General features: G+C 41.3%; 1 protein-coding gene across 1 annotated transcript in view; it reads right to left on the bottom strand.

The window, feature by feature from the left end:
* Positions 1-381: 381 nt before the first annotated feature.
* Positions 382-14,078, bottom strand: part of EFCC1 (EF-hand and coiled-coil domain containing 1) — a 102,761-nt gene continuing 89,064 nt past the window's right edge. Inside the window, exons 6-8 of the mRNA XM_066612966.1 lie at positions 9,151-9,309; positions 4,752-4,821; positions 382-515 (exon numbers count right to left, since the gene is read on the bottom strand). Coding sequence (XP_066469063.1) covers positions 382-515; positions 4,752-4,821; positions 9,151-9,309 — 363 coding nt within the window. The remainder of the gene's footprint in view (positions 516-4,751; positions 4,822-9,150; positions 9,310-14,078) is intronic.

Here is a 14,078-nt window from a genome sequence, read left to right on the forward strand (position 1 = left end):
TTAGAGATCACACAAGAAATTGCAGAACTTCTCAGAAGTATCATTTGTAATTTTAGGATTCAGTGAGTAAAGCTTGGCAGACTGGACATAGGTAGTGTCCATGTAAGAACTAAAGTTTGAAATCCAGGCATCTCCAGTTAAGAACAGGACTCCTGAAGCAGGACTGAAAAAGACCCATGCTTGGGATCCTACAGAGAAGGGCTGTCATAGTTGATGTGACTGGGCTTGGTGCACTATTTGTCTGACCCTGTATAAGATGGCTCTTTATACTTCTACACTTGTCTTTTTCTATTCCAGCTTTTGCTTCTGACACATTTCATGGGTGGCAGGGCATTCAGCATCATGTTATCGTTTTTAATGCACAGTAGATGGCACTGTTGCTCAACAGGAGATAACCAAGGGATTAGTCAAAGATTGATGTCCTGGGGCTTTCTCAAGAGGCTTGCTTCGACTGAGTTCACAGGCAGTCAGTTCATGGTAGAGGGTATCTAAGACTTCAAAAATATGTGGTTTCCCTTTAAAATGAAGGAAAAGAGAGAAATGGTATATTAGCATGTAAATGAAATAAATCTCTTATACACTTTCAACAACAATAAAATTCTCACTCTTTAAAATGCTCTTTTTTTTGGTGCAATTGCCAAATATTACACTGTAATGTAGGCTTTCTGAATGTTAAGAGGTGAAAATGTGTCCTTGTTCACACTCAGGAGATGCAGAGTGGAGTAGCCTCCAACAATTCTGCTGTTCTGTGTGCTCTACACACTCTGGCCATTAAATCCTCACCCCTGAATGAACAAAGGATGAGTTTCGAAATGTATCTGTCTCAGTATGTTGACACTGTGCTGGAAAGCTAAACTTCCTCAAACTGTAGCCACAGGCTGGAAATCAGGCTGAACCACATCAGGTGCCCAGGGTTGTCCTGACCTGCTGCACTGCCTTTGCTGCAGCACATATGCAACTCCCTCCAAAAAGGCCCCTTACCCACTCACAGCGCTACTCCCTCTTGTGGCCCTTTTTTAAAGAATTTCCAGAAAGTGTGGGACATTTTTAAGGGACTGTGTAAGGAAGGAGTGAAATGTGCTTTTTTCATGCGGCAACCCACACATGACAACCCAGACAATGGCAACCCACTTTCCTGCCACCAATCTTGCTCCTTCCATGTGCAGTCCCTTTAAATAAAAACAGCAAGTCCTTTACTTCCTGCTTTTGGAAAAGAACCACACAAGGAAGGAGAAACAGAAGGAAATTGATCAATATGGCTCCATCCATGCCTGGCTGGAGGGAGGGAGGCAATGGCAGCTTCCGGGTGAAAGTCGCCGAGAGTTTGCTGGCTCTACAGTTGCTCACCATTTGACCTGAGATGCATCATCTACTTCATGGGTGGGCCAGTCCTGCTGCAAATCCCTTCTAATGTAGGCATAAAAATAATCACGTGCTTTCTAATCAAGGTGAGGTTCACACTATAGTGACAGAACAGTGGGAATCCTATCCACTGCTGCCATTTCCTCTGACCTGTCAAAGTGGCAACATGTAATTTCGACAAGTTTGTGACATCATCTGTGCAGAAAATGCAAGGCATAAAAACCAAACAATGAGTAATGCTAATGAGACAAACTGCTTGTGGATTCAGCTTTTGGACATTTTTGAGTTCAAGGAATTCTGTTCAAAATCTGGAAAATGAAAAGGAAGTCGTAGTTCATCATTTGAATGAGGGAAAGAACTTCAATATCTACTAGTGTTGAAAAAAGCAGCTCCATGTCATGTTTTCTCCACTTGGTGGCTCAAGCACAACTACTCCGCCTTGTGATATCAGAATGTGACCAGCCAACTATGTGGAATGGGGATGTGGAAACAACATGAATAAATGTGCTTTAACACTTCCATAGAGGGACACAGAAAACTCGAGGAAAATTCTCAAGAGGGAAAACTTGATGGGCTGGCAGCCATGCAGTGCACAAAGTATCATGCATTTCAACTTTGACACATCTTGGATTATTCAAAGCCATGTTCCCATGACCACTCAGAGGCTTTTTTTCTATCCATGGTGGTGTTTTTTAATCTTTAAAAATTCTTATATGGGTCTTGACAATTGGAATACGTACAAAACTACAGAATAATACACCATATTAGAATATTCCAATTATAAATACAAATTAACATACTAAAACTTATACATATTGTCTCATTACAAAGCAAAACTCCTATTTTCATATAAATAAAAACACAACTAATCCCTTCTTTGATATTGTTCCTTAATATTTATAAAGAAACTGTACTAAGCAAAGTAAAAGAAGGTTATACAAGAACTTTGGAAATGTTAGAGACCATCTTAATTTTTCCAAATGTTTCCCATGTGATTGCATGCAACTGGAGTCTACCAGTACTCTAACTAGTAATGGAAGACCACAAATAATGATTTACCTGTGCTTCCTCATTTATTCCACAGAGACATTCCCTTTCAGACTAACAGCCCAATCCTATCCACACTTTCCTGGGAGTAAGCCCCACTGACTCTAATGGGATTTATTTCTGAGTAGACATGCACAGGATTGGGCTGTAAGGCAACTGTATCAATTTTCCTTCCTTAGGAGCCATGCTTATTTGTTGAAAATAAATATAACCTCCTGTTAAATATTCACCTGCTTAATATAACCTCCTATTCAGTCTAATGTTATTTACTGTACATATCCTAAGGGTTTTGCACTGAGATGATGTTATCATCATCAGGACACCAGAAAAAACTGCATACTGCAAATTGCATACTGACTCCAGAAAATGGTTGACATATCATGCTCTAACTTGCTGAGTTGGAATTGGGCCACGATTTCCTAATCCAACAAGGGTGATATGCATGCAGAAGCATGGAAACAAAAGTATTCTGGTTGTAGAAAATGGAAAGTTTTCTGAAAACAGCCATGGAGAACATTCCAAGAACTGGAACATCCAAACCAGCTTGAAAGAAACAGAAGGAATGATGCTGAGGCCCTGTTCTAGCACACCATGCCTCCAACAGAAGCCGCACGGTGACAAAATATTTGTACATGTGCATCATCTTTTAGTAGGCCTGAACAGAATTACTCGAGCAAGAAAATGCTACCTTCCCTTGGTATATTATTAATAATTACAGTATAATTAATGTTCCCAATGACTATAGCATTTTTGACAATGTAAAATACTTTAAAACCTGTTAGTTCATTCATGGTTTAATCAAGGGAATGATTAAACCATGATTAATCAAGGGAATGATTAGATATTTGGGCTCGTATTCCATCTCTATACTTATCTGTCTTCTATCAAAGCAGTCATAATTTTGGCCTTGGGTTGTGGCTGTTCAGATGCCCAAAAGCCGCACAAGTCTTCTTATAAAGGAAGAAGGGATCATGGAAACTAAACATGCTCTGTGTGCTGTAATGCCCCTAAATGAATTACAGTTAGATCCTCCAGACAAAATCTTCAATCAAAATTTATGTTTTATCATCTCTTCTTCATTCCACCTTTGCCTGCCTCCCTATGTAATTGGCCAGTTATATGGGCCCCTAAAATAAGCAAATACAAAGAACAAAGTAATCAAATCAAAACCTTCTGGCTCTGACGCCTGTGGGGTTCTTTTGACAACAGCTTTTGCACAGTGGGCTATTGCCTTGGAGAGATAACTCAGGTAAACTCAGGTTTTGCAAGAACGTGAAAGGTTGTTAAAGTAGAAAATGTCTGACCCACTTCCTTCTCTAATGACACAATCCTAACACTTTGTAGTGTTGCATAATGCTCTGCGTTCTGTCACTGCAGGCTGCTATTAAGTGCTTTGTGTCAGTGCAAGCTGCCAGTATGCTAGTGGATCTCGGGAGGTCCAGTGGAGAACATAAGCCCAGCACGGGGTGGAATGGGGTGAGGCAGAATGAGGAGGAGATAGCGGGGGTAGACAGATCAGGCCCAGGAGAGGGCAGGATTGGTGGTGGTGGCACAGGCCAAATCCTGAGTCCCTTCTTGGGCCTGATCCTACTGCACAAAGCAACAAGGACTTGTGCCTGTGATTTTGCTGGTGCAAGTCCAAGCTGCCCCATAGCAGCAGTTGAAAGTCACCTGCAGGATGCAGCAGAAGCCTCACCAGCACCACTGCATCACCACATGGGGTTTTAGGAAGGATTGGGCTGTAAACGATGCTATTTCCCTCTATATTCTTTACATTGAGCAGGAGTGGGCTCTCTGTGTGTGTCTATGTGCGTTTTGAACACTACTGACTTTCATGGTAAGGGCAGAATTTGATAAGACTCCTAAGACATTTTTCCATGTTCATGTAATTTCAAAAACTGGAATATATGAGAGCTAACAGGAGTCCCCTTTCCCCTTCTCATGCTCCATAGTCTTAACTGTTTTCTTCTGAGTGGCTCAGTATTTATCTCTCATTTGTGTGGCTCTGGAATGACCAAAACATTTCCTTACATCCTGTGTTTATGCAGAACCATCATTAGATATTTTGGCACTGCCAAAACGTTTGGCAAGGCACATCCCTTACATCAACAGAGCCTACTTTGCTGATCTTTATCCTACGACCCCCGCCAGACAGTGGTCCCTGAAAACCTTGCTTGTTCTTACTTGCAACAACTAGGAAGACTTTCCTGTTTCCATCTTGGTTCAGCAAAAAAATTACACTTCCCTATAAAGTGCGCTAGACAGTCTCCTAAGCAGGCAGGGTGGTAAGACTTTCCATGCACAGTCTGACTTTCTTACCATGCAGGGTTTTGTTTTCTTACCATGTTGTGGATCACAGGAGGATTCCAAAGTGCTCAGTAAGATTTTCCCCAAGGCTCGCTTAGATACATTCTTTAAAACACAAAATAATATTAGGGAACACTTAGCTTCAATGGAGATGGTTGTTCACATCTAAATAAAAGCACATTTAACTACACAATTGCTTTCTAAATTAAAACAAAAACCCATAACGTCTGATAGTAGAGGCAACTTGTGCTATTATCTTGGGTCCAATAAACTGCACCAATGAGCTTCGATGTTGGCAACCTTTCTTCTTATACATGTTTTAACTGATCCAACAGAAAAAAATACTACGCTTTCGTTTCAGTTATCTATGCAGTGATGCAAACAAACATCTGGGTGCATATATACATTTGCAGAATACAAACAGGAGATGAGTGTACAGAAGGCATTCGGGAGGATTGTGGATAACTGTGCAATACTGCCAAGTGGGTAATGTAAGGAGATGCACAGGTGAGTTGTCTCTTAGGTGTGCTTATACATGGCAGAGCATACCTTCCCCCACCATGCATAAAACCTGAAATGCAAATCAAGACTCAAACATGTGAACACCCACAAGGAGTAGACCCCTCATGTGATCTGTTTAACCCATTTTAGGGTGGATGAATACAGGAAGAGGGTCTAAGCAACTAGGCGGGATCAACGCTGACATTTATATGCACATCTATAGGGTGGGTGAGCCTGGTGTTTTCCTATGCTTCTCCGTGTGTACATCCTATACAGGGGGGCCACATGTGGGCAAGATCACAACCATGGTAGGCTGCTGACTATTTTTGCATGAGCAATTCTGCAACTAGAAAAAAACCTTTAACTATTTATGTTGTGAACTGTAGTATGTATATATTTGTTTCTCTTTATGTTTGTATATTGAGCTATGCCTGTGTCATGAGAACATCCATTTGACAAAGCCTTGGGGCAACAGGGATACGCAACCATCATTGTGATGTTTCCATATTGGAAACCTACATGGCTAAGACTTGACAGTCTTCATTTGATATCCAGATGTGATAAAAATGTACAATTTTGACTGAGACCAAGACAAAGGAAAGGAAGAAAGAGGAGGCATAGCGAGTAATAGTTATCCAGAGGCAAGGAAGCAGAGATCAGACAGTGTGTGGGATGCAGAAGTCCCATCAAAGGCACCTTTAATTTCTGGATCAAAAGAATCCCCATCCCTGAATGTTTTCAACTAATCCTATGCAACAATGAGGGTTAGAAATGTAGTCACTCTCTCTGAGGGTTATGACATTATTTGCCAGATCCACAGGAAAGAACAGAAGCCTACCAAAAACCTCCTGATTCCTAGATTCTGGATATATGAAGCATTCTTAATATTCTTTGTGGGTGCTGTAAATCACCCTGTTCATTACCAACCTTTATCATCATTGTGCACTATGATATATGACAGCACGCCAAGACTCCTAGCAATGGAGTGGCACACTGCTTGATGGATCATCTGCTAAGCTGGAGTGATTGTCAGCAACGCTGCTGGTCAATGAGGGACATGTCAGAATCCTGCCTCAGAATGCAGTTATGCCTTCTGCCAATCATAACTAGTCATGGCACTTTAATAGCATATCCTTCACGGGATTGTTATTGATCTAAACAGCAAGCGCTATCGAACGGAGGACATGAAAGCCCTGCCAAGTGGGCAAGTTGAGTTAATGTAACAGAAGAATGCCACATTTATTCCCAAGAGCCATCTGCAGAACTCAGGCATATTTTAGGCATGATTAAGCAATCATCAGATCTAGGGCCAATTTTACATCTTATGTTAAGCAGAACGACACTGGCAAGTGTAATTTTCTTGTAAAAAATCACAGCTAGATGGCTTCCTGTGAATCTGAACTACAGTTAGGGGCTTTAAGCTTGACTCCTGCCATGATCCTAATTGCCTGCCCCATGGCTGCTATTTACCAAGGAAAATAAGCAAGTATTGGTGGGAGCTTTTTTTCTCTCCCCAAAGTGTTGCAATTCAGATGGGAATTATGGTGAGGGCAAGCCCCCTACTTTTCTGCCACCATTGTGATTGATGCTATTTTTAAAAGACAAATTAAGCGCATCAGCACGAATGACAAGCTAACATGATATGTAGTTTGGTCCCTAGTCATGTTTCCAATAAACAACACCCTTGCATATTTTTTCTTTTCTTTGTTTTTAAGGAATACAATCCTAGATCCAATACAAGTAAATCTGTTCTTTATAGGCTGCATTCAGTTGGCTCTGACACTTGATACTTCATTTCTCAGGCACTGTTAATCTATTCATTTCCCCAAAGCGATGAGAATAACTTCTCAAAATTATGCACCCATTACATCTTGTTTTACACAACATGTCTAAGTGTTTCATTATATTTTTTGATATATTCAGAACATCTGATTATCACTAACATATAAGGAACCTATTAAGTAAAGTGCTGGATCCCATGGAACAGATAAAATTCCATCTTGGAACAATATATTGTGTTCTTTGGAAATTTGCTTTGCTATCTTACTTTAATATTTTATACACCAATGTCATGTTTATTACAAAATAATAATAGAATTCAGCTCTTCTAAACAAGTTAGACTCAATAAGAGAGCAATAAGAGAGAAATATTTTAATTCAATTTATTATTTGGCTTCTAGTGGTTTTCTTACGTTATTTGGCTATGGCCCTATTCCAGAGAATGTTAGCTGCACTTAAATCCCATTAAAAGCAATAGAACAACTTGTGGCTCCCCCCCACCCACCCACTGCTAGTGCAACTGCACCAAAGAGCACTGTATCAGCAGGGGTGTGTGTGTGGATTGAGAGGCTTTGGAGGGTAAAGGAGATTTAAATCCCCTTACCCTTCTGAAAGCCTTCCACTCTGCCATGGGTGTCTTTCACTGGCACAAGCCTGAGGAGAGGAAGGGGATAGTCAGGCAGCTTACGGAAAGGATAGGATCAGGTGCGTGTCTTTGTCCTTGAATCCACATCCTCCTTCAGCCTCCCCGCCCCATTCCTCCCCCTCCCCACCCAGTTTCACCCCTGCTGCTGTCTTACCTGCTCTGATGACTGTGGTAGGGTCTGGCAATATTTAGAGAGTGCTGCTACCTCTTGCAGCAGCTCTCCCAAAATGGCCTCCAATGGAGCATTCTGATCACTGTCGCTGGTCATTGTGAGGGTGGAACTCTGACCTGCTGTCACAAACACTTCCACAGTACAGCCCAGTCCTGGATAGGATTGGGCTATAAATGCCATTGTTTTTAAAGAAATTTCAGTATGACAACTTTCTCCGGACTTGGTCTTGTGTCTTTAGTACAATATAATCTATATGATTTTGCACCTTAAACCCTTTATCTAATTTATCTCACATTTATGGTGGTGTCAGAATGTAAACCAGTGTACTGTGTGTTGCATCTCCAGATAGGCTGCTCTAGCTTTTGCCAAAATCACATCTGGCATCTTTTAACTCAGTGAGTTCACATTGTGGATGCCATAGTTCTAGAATGAGGAAATTCCTGTAGAAATAGAAGAATTTCTATGTACGGTTTGTATCACTAGACTGTGGGCATGGCTATTCCATGCCTGACGAATTCTGCAGTGTAGCAGACCCAGGAACCAACCCATTACAGTAGTAGGATTAGCAGTTTCCAAAGATACTTCCAAAATAAGTTTCCTGCACCTTGTGACCTTCCCCCAACATAGGCAAGAACATGACCCTAAGGAACTAAGAACTATTTCCTAGAGCTATAGAGTGAAGGTCAACTAGGGTTCACCACCCTAGTTGACCTTCCACCACCACCACTCTCTCCTTCACGATGTGGATTTCCATGCCAAACAGCAAAGCAATGATAATTCTCCTACAGCTGCTACTTGTTTTTCGAATTCCCTCCCCGTTACTAATTCAGTTTCCCAAATAAGGGCATGCTACATCTGTAAGAAAAGCAACTGAAGGAGGGGAGAAGTGGCAGACAAAGGACGAAGAGCCCCATTTCCCACTTCTCCCCTTGAAATGGCACTTTTCCCTGCTTTATAGAGTTTCAGTGGAGATCCAGATTCCCAGACTCCTGTTCTCAACCAGGTCTTCACCAAAAGTTTATTTTGGTTCCAACTGTGTTCCAGTTTTGCACTTAGCCACGGGTATCAACCACTGAGTGAGGGAACAGATTAACAACTAACTGAAATGTTCTAAACCTTTCGTTTGGAGAGAGCCTGAATATCTCTGACTGGAAGATTTTCTTTCATCTGGATGTTTTGGTTTCCTTTTCCAATACAGTCACCACAAATGAGCTTTTCCCAATTTGACACTGGATACACCTAAACAAGACAATATCAAACAATATATGAGGTGTCCACCTTTACGGAGGGGCAGCATCAACACCTGATGCTTCCTCCCACTATTTTCTTGCCATACCAGGTCCCGAAGTTGCTGAAGCAGTTGTAATACATCCAAGAGCTTTTCTTCCACCAATGACAGCCTTACTCTCTCTGTCTCCAACATCTGCAACTCCATCTTCAGCAATTCCGTCTCCTCCACCTTCTGCTGCAGTTCCCCTAGCAATGGGCTTTTCATCTAGACAACAACAGATGACATGAAAAGCACTGAAGCACAACACAAAAGCCTCAACACTCTTCATCTACCAAGGCAAATGCCTCAAAATCCTATTTTGCAAATGAAATAAATTTTTCTAGGTGGAAAACATCAGTGATGCATGCAGTCACTAAGAGGCGCATGCAAATATTTACTGTTTATGGACTATTTGAAGTTGCCAAGGTCATCTGGAAATTGTAGATGTTGCCGTTGCAAATGTGCTTTGTGTATTCACTTATATCATTTCAAAGACAGCAGAACAGATGGACTGCTGCCCTGTTCTGCCACAATTTTGTTCCATGGCTCCTATAGCACCTGTATGCCTGGTGTGATTGCTGCAGCAGTAAAGAGATCGAGCTGCCTATTGGCATTTTCCATTTTTCTGCAGCTATTCGCATCTTGCAAAGCACGCTTAGCTGCACTCCTGTGAAACAGCTCTGATTGCTTTAAGTGGATCATTAAGCAGATGAAGAAATATTGGCATATACCTAAACTTCAGTGGGACTTCCTGTGTGATCATGTTAAGCATGTGCTTAAGAACTGGTCACCTTTTAATTTTAAGAATATGGTCAAATTCTTTGTTGATTTCAGAGTCCCACTAATGCCCGCACTTACCCAGGTGGCTTCAAGAAGCTCTCTTTGTCATGACTATATTAACTTCATTACGTATAGTAAGTTTAATACCTCAAGTGGGAAGCAAAAGACAACTAAATGTAGCAATTCACTGCTGAAAAATGTTCTGGATTTTTTTTTTTAATTGGGAAAATCTCAGAATGTAAATGCAATTCATACCAGAGGAATATCCCTGGGATTTAGCAACATTAGTCTGAATCTCAAACAGGCTGAATTAAATAACTAGGCCTGTCATTACTTTGTGGATATACTGGATTAGTGGAAGAGATAGAATAAAATACTGGTTTTTCCATCTCACAATAAAAGAAAGATGAGGCAAAACTTTAAGTTAGATTAATTTCCCATAGCTAAAATCAGCCCCAAACCCACAAAGAGACCCACTTTTGCATGGATTTCACATCCTGTAAATGGAGGATATATGGCAGCTAGTTAAAAACCATGGTTGAAAAGGTGTTCAGGAAGCTGACCGATATAAAGTACTGCAATATGAAAACTTTAAACCAGCACTCAGATTTATCCACAAGCCAATTGCTATGTTGTGGCAGAATTACCGCACATTGCATGCTGCACAGTATACAATTATCTAAGGCGATGTTCGTGTCTGAAAGATTTTCTTTCTGATCAAGATTTTAGTTCATAAGTTTATAATAGTAACAGTATTAAGAAACTGGACCTATCTAAGAATAATTTCAAATGTGGGCATGGCCATAGGAATTAAGATACTGGCATAAGTGTAAATGGGTCCTAGCAGGCTGATCCTTGGGTCAAGCTGGCCCAGTCATCCAGTGCGTGTGCTCATTTAGTCCTTGTTTGCTTGTATTACAGAAGTACTGTACCATTTGGACAATAAGGTTATTTTGTTCAGTGAATGTCTTTGCTTACAGCAGGAGGAAGGATACAGTGGATCAGCATTTTGTGATGCTTTATCAAGGTATTAGAAAGAGCCTGTGATGGAAAAAGACTGCTCAGTTTAACTGTATTATGTTTGTTGGAATACTTGCTTCCAATACTTTTACCAATTCCGACTAAAGCCCTGCTCTAATTCATTTCACTGGATGGAAGAAGACTCTGTTCATCATTCTTAAATATGATCACCTCTGTAACTGCTGATTGCAAATGGAAGCCCGATTCATTTATTTTTATGGCACCTTGGAACAATATCCTCTGGGACAAATTTCCTGTTTGCCAGTTCTCATTCATTCTTTTTTGTTACTATCTGTCATCCTTATTGCAGTTCCAGCTATAACAGGGCCCTCTGGAAAAGGAACTGAACAGGTATAATTGAATATTTTGGGTTATTTTTTTTAAAGATTTTTTTTTTTGAAAATATTATTCTGATCAATATTTTGTAACTGAGCAGCAGCTTCCAACTCCCTGGAGAACAAAGTGTTATCTGACTAAAGAGTGAAATAACCTTTGATTCAGCCAGAGTTCTTCTAACAAGGTCATCTTAGTTGCTGATGAAGCTGCAATAGATTTTAACTGCCACTTGGGCATCAGCAGAAAATTAACTTAGTTCTCCCAGCCCAATGTGTGAGGACTTGTGCCATCTTATCTGCCAAATAGAGAATCCTAAACTCTCATTTCCACCCTCACTTTCATAGCAATGAAACATGTAAACAAGTGGTTTCTTGGGCTTGATGCCAGCATGACTGTTACCATCAAATCAGCAGTCAGGTTTAGAGATTATTCCAATCTGTGCTTGTGACAACTTGGGACATTGCAAGGCACTTGCTGGGGCATTGCGGGCTCCCTGCTGCCCCAGCACAGAGACTGTGGTAGGAGCCTTCAAGCAGTGGTGGGAGTTTCAGTGTGGCTGGCAGAGCTGCAGCACATGAAAACCACATGCTGCAAAAATTCCTCTCACCCACCCTCACTCACTCTTAGAGGCTCACTCTAGGCCTCCAAGCCCAGGAGTGAATGATGGTGATGTCACCGTGTGACATGTTTCACATCATTATTCACTTCTGGTTCCAGCGGTGTCACAGCCCCAGAAAGTTTGGGAACCACTGCCTTATTCAATTATGTGCCAGCCTCTGGTCCTCCCACTCTCCAATGTTCGAGCTCAGCAATCTCCTCCCTGTCACATTTCCTCTTCCTCTCTGTCCCTCTCTTTGTTTTCCAATCCAGGGAGTGGAAGGAGAAGAAGGAGCAGCAAAGGCAAGTAGGCTGAGAAGGACACGCTTTGTTGATGACTTCAGCTGACCTCATGGATGGGTTGGCCCTGGCAACAAACCATAGTTTGGTCTTCCATCTGAACTGGCCAAAGTATGGTTTGTACAAATCATAGTTTGCCCACTTTGATGAAATATCAAACTTGGAAGTGAGAGAGAGAATCTGAGCATGTGACAGAAGGAGAAGGGGGCGTATGTGAACACAGGGCTCACTCACATAGTACCAAATCATGGGTCTGCATCAAGGTTAAACCACCCCCTATGTACATCTGAGTTGCTCCTTGCAAAAAGTAGCATTGCGGTGTTCATGCAGAGGTATGTGAATTACCAATTTAATACACTTGCAAGTAAATATTTGTGGCTAAATATTTATAAATGAATAAGGCATCTTATGAAAGCAACTCTACTTTTTAATTTGCCCAGCAAAAGTCATATGTTAGTAGCTATGTCACTGCCATTTTTTTAAGCAGCAGACTTCCTAAAATATGAACTTATCTTTTGAACTTCCTAATATTTTCTTCTATCTATTAGTTAAGACCTGACACCTTCATTAAGCTCCTTGGTTGAAAGAACTTTGAATTTACCGTTGCTGTGTACTGGAACACACTTTAAAAGGATCAAAGTTAACAACTTTTTTTCATCTTCTAGCCTTTGTAGTTTTAGATTGGATCAATTATTGATCCATATGTGTGGCTATTACTCCTGGCTTGCCTGCAGCTGAAGCACCTTTTGTTCTGTTTGCACTGTTGTGTAAGATCTGACTCTAAGCATATATCACACAGCTTAGATGCTATTTTTTACAAAATCACCTGTCAGTAATTCTTGTATTAACTAAAATGGCTTATGTAAAGTGGAGCAAAAGGTTATTACTACCCTGGTCTTGGATATTTCAGAGGTTCAAAGATACTTGGAATTTACAGGTGGTGGTGGTGGTGGTGGTCATATTGCTACACCCAATATGACACAATACATATTGACACAAATAGAAGACTGAAATTCAGTATGCGCATTGTCCATGCCACACAGGTAATGAGAACAGTGGGGATCATCTTACTTGAGACAGGAAATGTGCTTCATAACTACACTGATATAATGAAGTCCTAGAGTGTGGGAATTCCCCCTTCACACATTTGACACTGATCAGTTTCAACCTTCAGGAAGGAAAGTTGAATGTACAATGGCAGTCAGGAAGACATTCCACATGGGAGTGGAGGGGCATGCCACAGGGACATGCCACAATACAACGGCAACTTTCCTCTTCAGCAGGGGTGGCATGACCTGGAACACCACCCGATGCTGCCTCTGCACAATTAGCTGCTTACTCTGCACCTCCTGTGATTTCTTCAATTGCAGAAGTGCAGGATTTGTGCTTTGGTTTAAAGGGACTGTGCAAATGAAGGATCTCCTTCATGTGTGCAGTCCCTCTAAGTTTAACTGCAAATTCTGCACTGTCGTTTTTGAAGAAACCGTGCCTGGAGCAAGGTAAGGAGCTAGTTAATCCACTTCCTGCTTATTTTTAGCAAGTAGAAAGTAGATCAGTGCAGGTTGCACCAGTGTCAGGCTGGAGGGAAGCAGTGGTGACAGCAGACTAGGGGTAATGAGCACCCCGAAACCGCTGCCCTCTTCTTACTCACCCCCCCTCCCGCAATATGCCACTGATAAAACAGTATCACTGGTCCTAATAGATAGGCCACCTCTGCTCTTCAGATCCTCTAAGAATCTTTGGATTGGGGAAGGGTTTGCAGTGGCAGCATGGAGCTTATTTATACCTGCATAGTGCAAGAAGCGTATCTATGCTCAATACACAGCCAAAACAAAAACATGCATACAATCTCATTTGGTAGAACTCTCAGATAGAAAAGAATGTATGTTTTAGAGATAGTCAGAAAAAGACTGCTGTCTTGAACGATTACGAACTTATTATAAATCAGACCTACTCATTAT

Source organism: Tiliqua scincoides, chromosome 2, assembly GCF_035046505.1.
Source record: "Tiliqua scincoides isolate rTilSci1 chromosome 2, rTilSci1.hap2, whole genome shotgun sequence".
NCBI lineage: Eukaryota > Metazoa > Chordata > Lepidosauria > Squamata > Scincidae > Tiliqua > Tiliqua scincoides.